This window comes from Zosterops lateralis, assembly GCF_965231275.1.
Source record: "Zosterops lateralis genome assembly, chromosome: 2".
Classification (NCBI taxonomy): Eukaryota; Metazoa; Chordata; class Aves; order Passeriformes; family Zosteropidae; genus Zosterops; species Zosterops lateralis.
In genome coordinates, this window is record NC_139763.1 from 103,426,598 (window position 1) to 103,444,437 (window position 17,840).

General features: G+C 40.6%; 1 protein-coding gene across 3 annotated transcripts in view; it reads left to right on the forward strand.

The window, feature by feature from the left end:
- The window catches only part of FCHSD2 (FCH and double SH3 domains 2), a 121,200-nt gene that overhangs the window by 80,086 nt on the left and 23,274 nt on the right, over positions 1-17,840 (forward strand). For all 3 annotated transcript variants that reach the window (XM_083855410.1, XM_083855409.1, XM_083855411.1), the window contains 2 exons: positions 9,321-9,443; positions 13,454-13,549. In XM_083855410.1, the coding sequence (XP_083711536.1) occupies positions 9,321-9,443; positions 13,454-13,549 (219 nt within the window). The remainder of the gene's footprint in view (positions 1-9,320; positions 9,444-13,453; positions 13,550-17,840) is intronic.

The following is a 17,840-nucleotide window of genomic DNA, read 5'->3' on the forward strand; positions in this document are numbered from 1 at the left end:
TGCTGTGACTCTGGGCCATTTTCCTTACAAGAACACATTTGTGTAGATTACAGAAATTCCTAGAAATGGTTTCTTTGGATTTGGTCCTTGGTCATTTTAAAGTGACTGGCAGAGTAAACCTTTTATGGGGTGCCTGTTCAGGAACGTGGGGTTCCCTGTGTGAGATACAATCTTTCCCTTTCATTCTGTCTAATTATTTTGTATATTAGCATATAAAATTTAATTGAATTTGTAATTTGAGTTGGAAAATGCCTGAATATTCTGAATATCCTGACAAGACTATTCCTGATGTGGGTTTGAGCAATGTTAAATTTGCAGAACTGTATCAAGCTGCATCTCTTTGGCATGATAAGATTCTGAAATGCTCGGGAATATATTAAATAATTGAAATTTTTAATATTGGGACATTTCCATGCCTGAACGTACTCTGTGAGCAGCTTTTGAATAGCCTGTTCACTGAATACAGGTGACTTTAAACCCACATAGAGAAAACAAACAGATGAAGTGATAAATCCAAGGAGCAGTTGGGAACAACAGCCTGTGCTGAGGCAAAAAAGGTTTTGTTGAAGAGATTTATCTGAAGAAGTAAATGAAAATGATTATACAGAGATCAAATCAACTGAATATAAAACCTAAATGCAGCAAAATAGGTGGTTAAAAAACTGCAAGGGTAGAAAAGAGTAAACAAAAGCTCCTGAGGAACATTTATGCTCAGTATCTGATTTTATTTTTTCTCCTTTTTGATGCATTTTATCCGCCAGGGGAGTATTTTTAAGTATTGTTTCTTAATTTTTTACAAACATTTTAAGAAAATATTTTAAGGAAAATATTTATTAAGAAACATTGGGATTTGTTGTGAAATGCATTTTCATGTGCACGTCTGTGTCAGTTTAAGGTTTCTCTGCCTTAGCTTGTGTTGTAGTATAGAAAAGATTCAGATTTATCCAAGCTTGTGTCTGAGTCAGGGATGGTTCACCTGTAGCATGACAATTCTTATAGAGATTTGCTGGTAAATCTGGATGGAATTTTGTAAGAAAGCATTCCCAGAGCTTTCTTGGAGATGGTTCTCTGTGAGATTTGGTTTTGTAGGAGGTAAAAATAATCAGCTCTGGCCTGTTCTTGAGCAAAATGCATTTCTTTGACTTACCTTCCAAATCATGTTGAAATACCAAAATATTTGTTGAGCTGAGCAACAAAATAATTTATTTTTGGGTTAGAAGAACTAAAAAATCCAGACAGAGCACACACCCCACTGCTGTTGCTCAGACATTTTGTGATGATGACGATGATCTTGTGGTCAGCAGAAGAATCCTTGAAGGGCAGGAATGGTGTCAAAGTGCTGAAGGATTGAAATGCATATTTTTCCACGTGAAGGAAGCCAATTATTACTGGCATGAGCAGTGAAGAGCACTCTGTACTCTCCAGATGCAAAGATATCATGATGGTGACAGCTCTGCCACAAAGTCATCTTCCAGATGTTGGATTTGAGCCAGAACATGTTTTTTTCTACCAAGAATGAGGAAGTACAAAAGCAAAAATGCAGTTTATTAAAAATTCATCCTGTCAAAAGTGGAATCTCCCTGGGATTTATTCCAGAGCTGTGCAAGAAAAAGCAAACTAGGTCTGAGAAGTCTTGGGAGATACTTTTATGGAATGTATTTCTAGATATTCCTAGGATATGTTTTAATCTTCCAGAGTTTTTTAATCCTTACATGGTAGAATTTGAAGATCTGGTTTTCCATGCTTGAAGCAGTCTCACATCAGGGTGTTCTCAGTGATTTCAGTGGAATTGTCCTTTAACCCAGGAGTGTTAATTTAGTGCTGGCTCCACCAGGTAACTCTCACTGCTGCCAGCCTTGTGGCAATTACAAGGAATTATTAAGGGCATTTCCTTTCATGCCTGTGTTCACCTTACCAGACCCTCATCCTAAATGGTGGAGGCAAATCTTGTTATTATTATTTTTGCTTATTCTTCTTTTAAAGGGACATTTTTTTCTGCATTGGAGGAGGGTGACAAGCATCTGTTGGTGGCTGTTCCATATTTTTCTGTGCTCAGAGGAGACTGCAGCGCCCCAACAACAAAGGTTTTGTCAGTAAAAACAATGACCCTGGCGAGATTGTAAAGGAACAAAATGATGTGCAGAACAATCATCAAGTGACTAATGAGAGCAAACAAAGAACTTGCAAACAAGCCCCAAACTCCTGACAGCAGCAAACACAAAGCTCTGGGGTAAGGGAAAGTGCAGAGAGTGTTCATGGGCACCCAGCTGAAAGGAACTTGGGGCTCTCGTGGTCTTCCAGTGTCCATTGTTCCCGTGTTTGCCGTGGTGAGAGCTCCTCCAGGGTGTGGAAGAAAAGGAAACTCGGAGCTTCATCAAACCTTCTCGATTTTAAAGAAGCACTTCCTCTTCTGTCCTTATATTCTCTTCCTACCTCTTAGCCTGCTGGTTTTATTCCCAGTTTTTCATGTATCTCTGTTCTTCAGCAAGGTGGGCATGTGTCTGGAATATCTCGTGCTTCCTTGTTGAGAGCTGGTTTGAGCAAAGGCACTCCTGAATAGCACGTGGTTGTGCAGGATGTGGATTTAGGGAAAACAAAAAGAAACAGGTGAAATAAATAAGCCTGTCAGTAACAGGACAGTGAGGCAATTATAAAATTTCCTTAAAATTACTTTCTGTAGAAGTTCAAGAAGGAGCAGAAGCTGGAGAGGATCTTTTCGTAGGGACTCTTAAACCCTTCTTCACTCAGACATGTTGGCATCCTCTGGGCCTGCTGTAACAGGTGCTCCATGTCCTTCCTGTGTAAAGACTCTGGATCTGGATGCAGTGCTCCAGATGGGATTTCAGATATTCCCAGACAGAACTAGGTAGTCATACTTCAAGAGTGAGTTGGATGTGGACCTCACTAAAGCAGACTTATCAATAAAGTCTTTGGATGCATAAGATTATCCTGAGATACAGATCATTTTACTGCCTTGGATGCAGACTGTGGCTTGTCTCCTGTCAAGCTGAAATCCTGATTTTACAGAACTTAGGTGCTCCTCTCTCCTTGTAGGCTGAGGAAGTCCAGCACTCACTCCTTGATCCAGGGAAGAGAGTTTGGGTTTGCCCTCAGCTTTTCTCAGCAGCTTTCTCTGCTTGCCCAGCTTAGCAGAAAAACAGCATTTTTCCCAAAGAAGGAGTCTACAAAGGGCAGGCTGGGCAGCAGCTTCCTGTCAGTTGAAGTCAACCTTCAGCTCTCAAAGCCGTGATGGGCACGGACAGGGTGCAGTTGTTCCTGAGGGATCTCTGGGAATGCTGGAGCCTGATGCCAGCAGCTCCAGGCAGCTTGTTCAGACACACTGCTGGGCCTTTCATTTGTTTTTTTTTTTTAGGAATTCAGACGCAGAGGTTGTGTTTTGTTGACAAACACAGCCCTGATTTACTTTTGTGTTGGAGGGTCTTGATGGAGAGGAAGGGATTTCAGCAGTGACAAATGCTGCAAAGGTGGAAGAGTTTAAAAGGAAGAATAAGCAGCTTTTCTTCTGTATTGGGAGAAATTGATGCCAGGAATCAGCATTTCTAAAGGAAAATGGCTGTGGAATGGAGCTGTTACCCGGAAAGGATGGGTTTTCCTGACCTTCCTTCCTTCTCCTCATGTCCTTGGCAAGTGCTGTTCCATTTCACGGCTCTCAATAGTGCTGAGTGTGGCAAATCCAGCTGATCCAGGCTCTTGACTTTGTTCTGAGTTTTAGATGAGTTTTTAAAATACCTTATCCTTCACTGCCAGATAAAAGGAGATTTGTTGCTCTGTTTGGGCTAAAATACAGAGACTTCTCTTCTCACCCTAGAAAGACTGAAGTTGATGCCTTAATTCTAAGAATACCTGTTGACAAATTATTATTGTCTGTACCCCAACTTTTCCTTTTAATATTAATTTTACCTTTTCTGACACATAAAAATTAAAACCCTCAGTGGAGTCTCATTTACCAAAATCATTCAACTGAAAATTCCCAGACTCTGCCATCCATGAGATCCCTCTGTTTATTTAATGGATTGGAGACAGGAGTTTCAAGTACAAACACTCAAAAAGCTTCACTCAGCATGTTTGTTCTGCAATTCAGATTGTTGGGTTTTTAGTAAGGAAAAGTTTTGAGTAATATTACAGAAAAAAAAAAGATGAAAACTCAAGTCCTTGTTCTTAATGGATTCTAAGTTGTTTTCAAAGCAAAGCAGATCAGGGATAGGTAAAACAGGGGGTTTAATGCAAATGAGAGTAGGGTGGTAAAATAATTTCATTTTCATTTTAAATATAAATATATTCACATATAAAATTATTTTAATATAAAGTGGAGAGAGGAATCTACGATACAGATCTCCCTTTTGATTTGGGAGCTTGACTCCTGAACGGGAAAACAAGTCACATTACCAGGATGCAATCCCATTGAGTCCTCAGAAAAGTTACCGCTCCACCAACACAATGATTTTTGTTCCTTTCTTTCTCTTATCTTTCTGTTTCCAGGCTGCAGCCCAGGCAGGGGAGGGTCAGCTCTAATTCTGTGCTGTTCCCTCCACCCATGTAAGGAAATTCCTTGCCTTCCACATCAGTTCTATTGTTTCCGGCCAAGCGGTGGCAGCTCAGGGAGTGTTTGCCAAAGATTTCAGTGGCAAAATTAGCCCTCAGAAACAGTTGGGTAGCATCAGCTCAGGAAAGGATGGATGTGTTGAAATGAAAACTGAATCTCACAGGGCTATAGGATGGTTTGGGTTGGAAGGGACCTTAAAGACCATCTTGTTCCACCCCAGTTCGAGGATGATGGTTCTTACCACAAGTGTGGGATTAGGGAGTTGAAAATGCATAAAAGCATAAATGTGTGTTTGCAAATACCAAATTATTTCTAGGCAGTGATGATTCAGGTGAGACTGCTGTGAATTAGTCAGTGAAACCCACGTGGCTTTTCAAGTGTGCCGTTAATTGTGGGTTTTTAACCTAGCACTGGTTTTGGTGCCTGGTGGTTAAATGAGAGGTTTAGTTCACACACCTGAGTTTAAACTGAAATTATTACCCCGAGCTTCAGCACAGCTTTTAGGAGTTTCTGGGCAAGATAAACATGAGCACAATACCAGGAATATTTCAGAAATAAATGGGATAACAGGGAAAATCCACCTTGGTGGCTTCACACAAATTAGGTCTGCGTTGTGTGTGGGACAGGTAGTTTCCATTTTTAATTTCTGTTTGCCTTTAAAATAAAAAATACAGAGTAGTTCAGCTTGTTCTCTGTCTTCTCCAAGATATTGAAATGGTAATTTTTAAGTGGAGTGTGGCTGAGACCTGTAAATGTTTTAGTTGAAGAAACCTCTTGAAGTCAGTCACAGAAACGAAGGTGAAAATTCTACACAGGGTCTGTTCTACATTGTATGCTATTTTCAGTGAGTAACAACCTCCCAAAGGCAACCAAATGGCTTAATAGCTAAAATGCTTTCATTTACATATTTGCTTTTGAGGGAATTTTCATAGAATGTAGAATGTTTAAAGCTAAATTCCCCAAATGTTTGGTATCATCTCTTGAAACATAAAAAACCTCCTGAAAATGATGATCTGAACTGGGACTGATGTTTTGTTTCTGGGCAAAACTCTCAAAGTTATACATGAAACTGGGATGTTGAAATCAGAACAATGTTCTTGTCCCATTCCCTCTGTATATAATTTTATTATTTTGAGGTAATATATAGGATTTCTTGTGTGTCCATTACTTTTATTAGCAACTAAAACTCTTCTCAGCCCTAATTCCAGCCTTTAGCTTCTCAAACTTGGACACAGTGGGAAGTAGTTTTGCACCTTTAGTATGGCAATTCTGCTGTAACAAAATGATTTCTGAAAAAAACAGTGACTTTTTCCTATCCTTGGAAATTGTAATTTTGTGCTACTTAACTTCGTATTATCTTGGGTTTGATGCCAGATTTGTTTTTTTTTTTTAAAACCCTTGATTTCCTTTTGAAGTTGACAAAAAGACAGGTTTTTCAGTGGGATTGTAATACAGTAAGTGATTTAGTGCTCTCTGGAGAGTGAGAAAGAGAACAAAAGCCATTGTAGAGGAATAATGGGTGTTGGGTTTTTTGATTTTCTTTTTTTTTCCCCAGTTTCCCCTTCAAGTTGTGTGATGAGAAATTTTGAAAAGACTTTTCCTTTCAAAACCTGTGATGTTGAGTGGTTTGGGTCAGAGTGTTTGTAAGTGAATGAGATTCAGCTGATAAAACCCCACGTGAATGTTAATTTATATCCTACAGTTCAGCAAGTCAAGTCTTTTGTTTTAATATGAACACATCCAGCTCGATGTAATAATTACCATTTTATAGAAGGGATAAATCCATTACTATTGCAAGTCTGGAACCAGCCAGCTCTCTGATCCTGTGGCTGATGGGATGTCACCTTTTCTGTGCCATGAGGAGCTTTTTAGCCTGTGTTGGAGCTGCTTTCTCAGCCTTGCCTGTGTGATATTGCAGTGACTTTCAGAACTTCAGTTCTGGCAGCTCTCATCTGTATTTAAGAACTTCATCATATTGAAACTGCTTTAATTAATGAAAGGAGCCAGGCTGTAATGCAGTTCTCACATGCTGACAGACCCGTGTGCTCCCTAATGTTTTGCCACACTTTGCTCTGATGCTCTTTCTTAAATACCTTTATTTTTTATATCACACTGAGAGGGTTTCTGGCATTTCAGCAGGGCTGTGGTCATTGCTGGAGAAGGGGGGGGTAGAAATAATGAAATTAATATTTCTCTCCTTTTTTTTTTTTTAATATTCCTTGGACTGCAGACTGCAGCTGGACAAGAATTAATCCCCAGTGCTGCGTGGATGATAATTGGAGGGAATAAACACGTGTGGGGCTGGGCTGTGTGTGCCTGATGTGTCTGTCTGAGCTAATTGTGGGGGCACTATTTACGGTCAGTGAAGAGGAATAGGCCCTTGGCATCCTGCCTTTCAGCTGACCTATTTTAGCCATCTATCTTGGAGAGGGATCAATCACAACACACGAGCACCAGCTTCTCTCCACTGGCTCTGCAGAGCACCCAGAGTGACAAAACCCAACACAGATCTCAGCATTTAAGACTTTAAATGTAATGACACAAACCCTTTGTGTGGGGTTTGACATAAAAACAACATTTGGGTTTGATAGGGAGCTGTGAAATGCTCTTTTATGGCATTGTAGGATTAAAAAAAAATATCACAGCTGCTTTGCAAACTGAGCACTTAGAATTGCTTTGCCATATTGAAATTATTTATTTTACATTTTTTTAGCAGAGTTGCTCTCCAGCCCTGGTGTTCGAGTTGAAAAGCTTTAGGAACAGATATAAGTCAGCAGTTCCATTTTGGGGGAGTTTGAGGCTTCCCGTGGTCTCCCAGGGAGAACACAGGCACTCCTGGCAATTTTACCCATCATTTGTATTCTCTGTGAGCACAGGGCTGAGCTGCTGTTGGGGATTCTGTATTGGCTGTGAGAATGGAATGGGGTGGTGACTCTGGCACTCGTGTGACACCGAGAGGGTAAAAGCACAGAGAATGTTCAAATCCTGGTGCTGGCCTGGGACTGAGCCTCCTGACTCAGCTCAGGGTGAATCCCAGCAGAGCTGTGCCCACACCAGACAGGCAAGGAGTGAACCTGTGTCTGTGTGTGGCTGCCTGCTTTCTGTGGATTTGCTGCTGGGAATTTCCTGATGCTTTCCTCAATCGAACATCCCAGCTCTAAGCTTGTGTTTCATAACTCTTTAAATAAGAATCTTCTAAAATCCTGTTTAACAGATTGTTTGGTGGGTCTGACAGCACTTGCAGGAGCCTGGAACACTTATCCTATAGCTCTTTCCCAGCCATACTGGGAAGTCCTTCCCGTGGCAGCTCCAGGAGCTGCCCTGTCTGCTGACACCTCGAGCCTGGCCTCTGATCAGCTACAGTGTGGGGGCTTGGAAGGAATTCCCAGTTTGCTACTGGTTTGGCATAATGGCTTCCTGATGGCAGTAGAACTATTAAGTCTGAGGCAGGTTTAATGTGTAAGGCTGAAGGAAACAATCTGCCTCAGCTGAAAACTCGTTTGCACTTGGTAGATGGAAGATGAAGAGAATAGTGTAGTGTGAAGTGGATTTGGGATATCAGAGTTTGAAATCCAGTCCCACAATTTGATGATCTCCTCAAAGCATCCCTTACTGAAGGTGGTAGCTGTGTGCTGCTGGCAAAACTTTGCAGAAGGAAAATCTCTTCTGTTCTTCCTAAGCTTTGAGGGATTTCATAAAACCATGGGATGGTTTGGGTTGGAAGAGACCTAAAAGCCCATCCAGTTCCACCCCCTGCCATGGGCAGGGACACCTTCCACTATCCCAGGTTGCTCCAAGCCCTGTCCAGCCTGGCCTTGGACACTTCCAGGATTTGTTTCTGATTTATTATATCTGTTCCCCTCACCTTAAACATGGCCTTGATTTTTCAGGGGCAGAAACTATTCCTTAAGTCTTGCACAGTTTCACTCTTTTCTCCCCACTCAAATTTTCAAAATTATTTAAACAATCAAATATAATTTTCTACAGAAACACGTTCTTGAGTTTGTTGAAATGGAGTGTGCACAGTTTCTGTGAATACACTGTTTAAATGGATATCTGTGAAATCTGACCTATTTAAAATCTGTATCATATATATTTAAATACCTCTTGAGTTAAATATTTAAACGACATTGTCAGTCACTTGCTAAGTCATATTTAACACAGAACTTGTGTAACCTGCACTGTGTGATGTGATTTTACAGCTCTACGTACAACAGAGCCTTGGGGTTTGAACTTTGCTGTCACTGCCAGGTTTGGGATAAATTTGTGTTACTTATTTGGTATCTCTGTGCACAAAAGAAAGTGAAGTGGCAGCTATTGCTCAGCTATTTTTGATAAGCAAACAGCTGGGGACGTGACACATCCAGATGCTGAGTGTCCTGGCACCATTCCCTGAGGAATACTCTGGTTGGCAGCACCCCATGGCCTTGCAGTTCCAGGGTGTCCCCCCTGCCCTCAGTGACATCCCCCTGAGCACATTCCCTTCTCCAGAGCTGCTCTGCCCATGGGCACAGCTGGATGGGAATCACCGGGATGTTGTTGCAGTGCTGTGTGCTGCCATCTAATGGGAGCCCAGCACTGTCATTCCTCCTGCCAGGAGTGAGTGGCTCTGGCAATTCCTCACAGGTGTAAATCTGCTGAAAAAATGGTGTAAAAAAATTCCATTTTGGAAGTCCCAGGGTGAATACTGATAAACTGTATACAGAGCTACCTCCTGCTTTTCCTGATTTTTTTTTAATTTCTTTTCCTCCTGCAGGCTCTTGATGGAAATATATATGACCACCTTAAGGATTATTTAATGGCATTCAGCAGGACTGAACTAGAGACATGCCAAGCTGTACAAAACACATTCCAGTTTTTACTGGAGACTTCCAGCAGGGTAAGTTTGAACTGGATGATCCTCTGTAACTGAATCCTTGCAGGCCTGAGATTTGCTTCCAAAATCATGACAGAAGTGAAAGGTTGTTGGGTTTGGTTACTCCTGAGTGGTGTTAGGTTAAAAGACACCAGACAGTTTTCCTGGGGAGAATTTTTCCCCTAGCACCCAGACTGCCTTCCCCAGAGTGTATTTATATCCAGAGATGCTCAGTTCTCCTCACCCTGCACATTTGGGAGGGGAAATTGCAGCTGAAGGTTCTTCACGGTGTAATCTGGAGCAAAGCCCTGGGAAACTGCTTGGATCATTCCTTAATAATTGTCTGTCAGCTTAAAATCCCAACTATTGGGCTGTTTTCTCCGTGGAATTAAGAGTGGCAAACGCAGCAAACAAATTAGAGCCTTGTCATAGAGGTGGTTTGTTTGCTTTGTCTAGCAGCCAGACTGAGAGAGGCGTGATCGCTTCCAGGGTAATTTTGATGCTTAAATAATTCATCTGCTGGCCTAAAAAAATAAAAAATTAAAAAAATTGTCATTGAGCTCAGAAAAGCTGCTTTGGTGTAGTCATAATATTCCTTTATACGTTTACCTTCCCCACCCACCCAGAAACAGAGCTCATTCACAGAGATGTGGAGTAAAAGCTTATTTAACACATTCCTTATTTACCTCCAAGCAAGTGATCTCACACTTTCAGAGATCTGAAGTGGGGGCATGAAAAACGGGCTTCTCCCTCAGCTTTGAATTCACTTGGCAGCAACTGTAAAAAGAATCAAAATACCATTTTGTCTTCAGTTATAGGACTTTCAATAATTTACCTTGGGGTGTATTATTCAGGTCTGCTTCAAATACCTTCCCCAGAAATGCTAGCTTGGAATCTTTCAGCTAAACAAGCTTCTGTATAATGTCTGCATAATTAATTTTTCACTCTCCTATCAGATCCTTTGTGTTCAAAATACTCAGAGAACTGCCTGGTTGGGACTTTGATCCCATTCTGTACTGCCATATCCAAACAGTTCCTTGGTGCAAGAATCCTTTCCTCAGATATTGTGTGTGCTGAGGTCAGGGTAGTTTGTGCTACCCAAGTCTGGCTGATTTTACACAGCAGCCAAGTCAGGCTGTGTGTGTGAGTTGGGTTTCTGCTTTACTCCGTGGGCACAATGCCTGGAGAAGGGACACAAATGGAAATCCAGCTGGCAGGTCTGAGCAGGGCTGTTACAACTGGTCTCTGCAACTCCATTTGCTTCTCTCCTTGTGCTTCAGGAATGCAGAAAAGAAAAATCTGTGTTGCTTTGCTACTGAAAATGTGTGCTTCACTCTGAATATGTTGACTGGTGGATTTTTCCACAGGCTTTGCTTATTCTTTCTTTGCATAACAGGTCCAGGTTGCAGTAATCAGCCCCCCCAAAAAAATCCAGAAAAAACCACATTTTTTCTCCATCAAAACCCATCCGTGTCTTTCAAAAGCAGCTTGAGTTGTTAAACATGTAATAAATTTGTTGGCAATTTAAAATAAACCTGTCATCAAAGCAAAGGTTTTAAATATTTATTTGGGGTTTGAATGCTTCACCTGTTCTTTGTTAGTTTGCAGTACAAGCTTGGCAGGCTTTGCTTAGAAGAGACACTTAGGACATTGGGAGGAATATTTTTGCTCTTCCATCTGAACTGTATTTCTGTTTGCAGGATGGAATTAAATTGTATTTGCTTTAGAAGGACATAAGTTACATCCCACAAGTGCCAGGGATGGCTCCTTGGATAGGCAGGGCTGGCTGTGATGCAGTTGAGGGAACCAGCTAAAAAACAGATTTTCTGTATAAAATGCGAGTTTTTATAGTTTTATCGTTGGTTGTTGGAGCTTTGGAGATTTTATTACTCCTAAGTCAAGGTGACCCTTGTCAGTGCTCTGACACTGGAATAGGAACACTTGACCACAAAGACGGTAAGTGTAGATGGGATTTTGGGAAGGAATAGTCCCCTGGGAGGGTGGTGAGCCCTGTCACAGGGTGCCCAGAGAAGCTGTGGCTGCCCCTGGATCTTTGGAAGTGTCCAAGGCCAGGTTGGACACTGGGGCTTGGAGCAGCCTGGGATAGTGGAAGGTGTCCCTGCCCATGGCAAAAGATGATTTATTAGGTCCCTTCCCACCCAAACCAGTGTGGGACCATGATTGTATCAAAATGTGATTTAAGTTCCTTTTCACTTGAACAGTCTTATTCAAGACTTGTACTTCTTGCACTTCTCTTTCGGAAAAAATGCTGATTTTCTTCCGAACATTTTCTGAAATTCCATTTGCTGTTTTGAGTAACATTTCTGTGGGGTTTCTCGTAAGAGGGCAAATAATTTCCTTTATGCACATCTCTGACTGTGCCTTGTTTCTGCATGTGGGATATATTTAGTGTTTGATTTCAGGTCTGTTTTAACCTGTCAATTGACATTGACTTCAGAAAGAAACTGTGTAAGAACATTGATTTAATTACTGAATAACAGGAAATCTATTTGGAAAAGTTGCCCCTTAATCCCAAGGATACAGTGTTGCTTTGGAGTCTTTTTGTTCTCTTTTTATCAATTGTCCAGTATTTTGTGCAAATGCACAGGATTTCATGTGTTGGGCTTGCACATTCTCCCCAGCCTCCTGTTCTGATTACAGTTGTGTTTTCATTTTTAACCATTTCTTGTGGCTTTGAGGGGAAGCCTCCTAGGAGTGCTATTGGAAAAATGAGTTTTCTGCTTTGAACTGAGCTGCCTGAGAGTCAGATTTCTGTGGGGAAAGTGCATTAAAATATCTGTATAGGTTTTCACATCCTCAGTAACATCATTTTGGATTTTTTTTTTCCTAATTGAAGTTAAAATAGTTCCACATATTTGGCATGGCCCAGGATTGTGTGCTATGGTCAGTTCAATGGAATAGCTGGTTAAATGAAATGATTTTGATGCCAGATCAGTGCTGAGCATCCTCTGAAGCTGCAGATGTTTCCTTCTTTAGTATTTTCTGAAATTCTATTTCTGGGAATTCGTGATGCAGATCCCTGTCTGTTTTCTCCCCATTTGAGTGTGTTTATGTTCAACTGCTCAAATTGGAGCAGTAATTATGTACTTTTCTGCTTTAGATGAGTGTATTATTGGCCCTGGAGAACTATTTACTTTCTTTAACTGGAGATTAATTTTTTACAGTTCAGTATTTCAGCAACACAAGCATCAACATTTTGCTGCATTAGAGAACAAGTTCTATTTCTCATTGTCCACGCAGCACAGAGTTCTTGGTCATGCACAATGCTGCTATTTCTGGATAAATACCATCTTTATTATCTGCTTTGTATATGTAAACCCCCCAGTTTGGTAATAAATTGATATAATTTTGAGCATTTTCATCAATTGAGGCAGTGAATGCTCTCTAAGAGTTCTTCAACCAGTGATCCTATTTTTTCATCTTGCAATCACTGAGTATTTCTTTGTAAATCTGTGTAAATTGTGACATAAGAGGTTTGTTTAGGGATCTGTGTCATGGTGCCTGAAACGTATCATTAAACAAATTTGGGAGCTGAAGGAGTTTTGCTTCAGCAAAATGCAAGCTTGGAGAGTTTTCTCTGAAAGCAATTTAATAAAGAGAGATGAAAGTTGTAACTGATTTGGGATGCATTATTCCAAATAGTCTTTTCAGCTCCCACATCTAATAATTTCTGCCAAATTAAGACTTTTCATCTTGAGAAAGAGCAGTGCACAGGAAATTACCCACAAGGGGAGGGAAAAATATTTATGGCAGTGACACCACAGGGTGTCTGTATAATAATTGGTGTTTTTTCCCCATTTTGTAGGTAAATGGCAGGGATATTTTAGGTCCTTGTCACCCACTGTGTGTTCCTGCCAGTACCTCTGAACAGCTCAGGTCCGTAATTCCCTGCTGGTGCACCCAAGCTTCTGCTGCAGGTTTAATGTCAGTTGGAAACTGTGCTAGTTTTGCTCTCCAGCTGTTTTTTCAATTCACAAAGCAAGGAGTCTAAATAAACCTTTTTCTTTCCTCAGGTGGTGCGAGACAGCAATCTCCAGCTGTTCTTACAGGAGAACTCGGTGTTCCACAAACCTCAGCCTTTCCAGTTCCAGCCCAGTGACAGTGACACTGTAAGAGCCCTGGGAATCCCTGCAGTTACTTGGTCTTGCTCTATTTTAAAGCAGATTGTTATAAATGGGGAAGAGAATCACTGGTATCCCAGTCTGGTTTAACCTCGTGCTCTATTTTTGGGGAAGAAAGGGAGAGTGGCCTGGTTGCAGGAGGTGGGTGATGGTAAAAAAAGCATCAAACTGGCTCTACATCATCCACAAAAGAGCAGAATCTTTTTTTGGCTTCCAGATTGTGACTAACAGTCCTCTGTTTCACTGCTTCCAACCTAATTCCTACTAAATTTTGTTGCCTTTTTATCCTGCTGGTGCGGTTCTCATAATGTTCACTAATACTGGGTTACAACTGTGCCAAATGAAGTGTCCCTACACACCTGAATTGCTCAAGGAATACTTAGAGATACATACAGAGAATTACTGAAGATAATGGTGTTAAAACACTGCATTCCAAAATAATATCCACAAATCTTATCTTGGTTTCTGTGTTGCTTCCAAAGCAATTATTAATGACATTAAATTGAGTGAATCAGAGTGTGTAAGTGCATTTCTAAACAGCACCTTGATTAAAGTGGATTCTTGATGTCCCATTGACATTACTGATGCTATTTTAAGAAACAGCTGTTTAAAATAAGTTTGGTTTAAAACCTAAAATATTTTCTGACTTGAATTCATTTAGTGAACAGATTTGGGCAGTCCTGATCTGCAGTTCCAGTGATTCAGATCAAGACATACACATCACTGCATAAGAGTGATTTTTCCAGTCACCCTGACATCTCTGACTGGGTCTCCTTTGTATTTCCCTTGTAACAAACACTCTGATTTTCATTTTTATTCCAGAGGGAGTCAGATATTCCCACAAATCAATGTTTGGACAATGCTCTTGGGTGGGATTGTTGGGGTGTCTGTGCAGGCCCAGGAGTTGGACTGGGTAGTGCTGATGAGTCTCTTCCAACTCAGGATATTCTGTGATAAATTTTAGGTTGTTCTTGATAACAGTGAGCAGAATCTTTCTGAGTCTTTGCTGTGCCTCTCTAACCTTTGCTGCCATGTTCTCCTCCCTGTGCACTCCCTGCATCCAGAGTTTTAATGCAGTTCAGCTGGTGGAGATTGAGCCCTCACCTGTCAGTGCTATGAGAATGACCATAGCAGAGGTACCTGGGGGTGTTTCTGGTCAGCCCTGTGTTATCCCTGTGCATGTGGGATGCTGAATTTACACTCTGGAGAGGTGGCAACAGAATGCACAATCTCTATGTATATAAAACAGAAATGGGGAAAAAAAAAAGTGGTTTTTTTACAATGAGACTTTGAGGAGGAAAAATCAGTTTAGGGTGTTATTTGTGGGGGGCAGCTTCACACTTCTCCTGTGTTCTTGCACAGGGTTTGTAATTGATATTCTAATCTGCTGGGGCATGAATTAAAATTTCACAGCTCCAGACAGTGCTGTGTGGAATTGGTTGCTGCTCCTCTGTGAGAGGGAAAGGTTGTCTGACAACTGCAGACTCTGAGTGTGCACTGATGAAATGCAGCCCTGGTGCTGATTTCATTTGGCTCTTTTTCCAGAGGGCCATCCCCATGGCCAGGAGAGCTGGAATTCACTCCCATTAAACTCTTCAGTGTGCGAAATGACAGGATTCTGTGCTGTGGCACTTGTGTGGGCTCACAGGGTCCACATGTGCTGCCGGTGCTGCCTTGCTCCAGGAATTTTTAGGAAGGGATGAATGGATCCTTCATGTCTCAGTTCCCCACTCCTTTACTTGGTTAAACCCTCTTGGGCTGCAGGATTCCTGCATTTCCTCAGTGCACTGCAGCTTCTTCATCTTCAACAGCTTAAGCTGCAACCAGTTTTCCCCAAAATAACTGAATTTTACTTTTTTATGATCCATATAATTCTGCTCAGCTAACATGATCCTACCTGGGCAATTCCATTTTTAATCAGTAAGTACAAGAGAATGAAGGCTCTTGCTCAGGCTTTTGAATTGGTCATAAATTGGATGTTTTCTAAATGATAGAGCAACATTTAATTGCAGGAGAACAATTACCAAGCATTCTTTTGCCACCTTTTCTGTTTCTAGATGTTTTGCAGCAATTTCTCAGTTGGCTTGGACTTTCTGTGGGTTGTACATGATAATTTTCACACCAAGGACTGAAAGAAAAAAGTAGAGTCATAAATACCTCTCATCAAAAGTTTAATATTAACCTTTTCCAAGAACAGGTTGTGGGCTCTCTTCAGGCTGATCCACTGAGACTGGGCTCAATATTTGGAGTGTTTAAGTAGTACTGGAATGGAGTTGTGAGGGCTGTAGGCAGGAAGAATATAAAATAATATAAATAATATGGATATGGAGATCTGAATTCTGGGGTCAATTCCACTTTTGTATGGTCCATCCCAAACTCCTGTTTTATAAGAGATCTGTGAGATTTTTGTCTGTTAATCTGAGCTGTCACCAGGATTTCTGTGCAATCCTTGAGTCAGGGACAGCCCAGTTTGCTTTCAAAGTGATCCCAACGTGCATAGTCAGAGCCTGCAAAAAGGTCTGTTCCTAAGAAAGGAAGGAATGAAACCGTTCTCCATCAACTTCCAGGATTTTTGATCCCAAAAATCCCAGTTGCTCTAGGTAAAATGTACACTTCTGAGTGCCCACAAAGGGAAAACCACTTGAAAATGTTTTACATCAATCAGATATTTTTCCTTTATCTAAAAAAAAAATGGTTTGAGCTTGAATTTAATCAATTGTTCATGTGATTAAATTACTTAGATTATTTCATTGTCTTGGTTCATTTTGATGAACATAAATTCTTATTTTTAAAAAAGAAAATTTTCAAAAAAAAATCCCTAAAGCAAACCACTTACTCTTAAAGAAATGGTTTGTTTTAAAAATACTCAGAAAGAAATGATTGATCAGTTCCTACCAAGCTTTAATTCTCTCCAGAAATAAATTCCCAGCATGGATTTATAGACAGCAAAGTAGAGAATGGAAAGGAGTCTTTTAAAATACCTTTATCCTCCCAAGGAAATCCAGCACATCTTGGCCTTCCACAGAGGCTGCTGTGATACTCCACAGTTCAATCATCCCCCATCCTCCCACGAGGAAAGGGATATTTATTAATTCCACAGAAATGCAGCGTGTGGAAAACACGCTGTCCCTGTGCTCACAGATAAGCCACGAGCACAGGGCAAAAAGAGAAAGGAAATTCGCCAGCTTTTCTCTGTTTCCTGTTTGGAAAAGCTGCTTTTTCCTTGATCCCAGGGTTATCACGTGAGAAAAGGAGGCAGGTGACACAAAAGTGTCCCTGGAACAGGAGGAGAAGGGCCCTGAAAAGCTGACATTTCATTTTTGGGGTCTTTTTCCTGTTTTTCAGTCACTGTTTCCTCAGAGAGCATGAGGGAAAGCTGTGGCCCAGCTGATTTTTCTCACAGCTTCTTGACATGAAAATAATCTCTTTTTTCCCTTTTAATTTGCACAAAAACACCTCAGAAAGTTCAGTGGAAAGTTTTGCAGTTTCCCCCCACATAACTTGTCTCTTTTATGGGTGGATTGTGAAAATAGAGGTGAATTTCTCTTCATTCTCAGAAGAACATCTTGGAAATTTTTCGGCAGCTTCTATGAAGGAATTTTTTATAAGTTACGTAAACAAGTACAAAAAGGGCCCATATTTCTGTATTTACAACTTGTCTGTACATTTAATACCAGAACAGGTTTAAGTATAACTTTCTTGAAGCTAAATCTAATTAAAAAAAAAAAAAAAAAAGAAATTAAAGTTGGTATTTAATTTTATCAGTCTTTTAATACCAGAACAGACTGGTTTTAAGTATAACCTTTTTGACGCTAAATATATATTACAAAGAAGTAATTATTTAATTTTATTCAGTATTAGGAGTTCTTTTTGAGGAGAATTACAGCCATTCAGGTACAGAAATGATCAGTGGGTGTGAGTGGGCAAAGCTCTGTGACTTGACCCACCTTGTGCCTGTCTAAAACTGATTTGATTTAATCTCTCCCACCCCAGTTAGGCTTAAAATAAGATCTGAGATCTAATATTTATATTTAAGGTTGATACTGAAGAAAAAGGAAAGTTTTGGATCTGCTGGGGACTGAGCTTAGGTTGAATTGAGGATCATTTCTGATTTTCTCTGAAGTATAATGAGCTGAAGTTGGCTCCCCACCTAATGGATTTTATTTTAATTTTCACTGCCTAGTTGATTTTATTTTAATTTTCACCACCTAATTTTAATTTTGAGAGCCCACAGTTAGAATTCTTCAGGTTTTAGCAGTCAGGAAACAGAGTTTAAGCA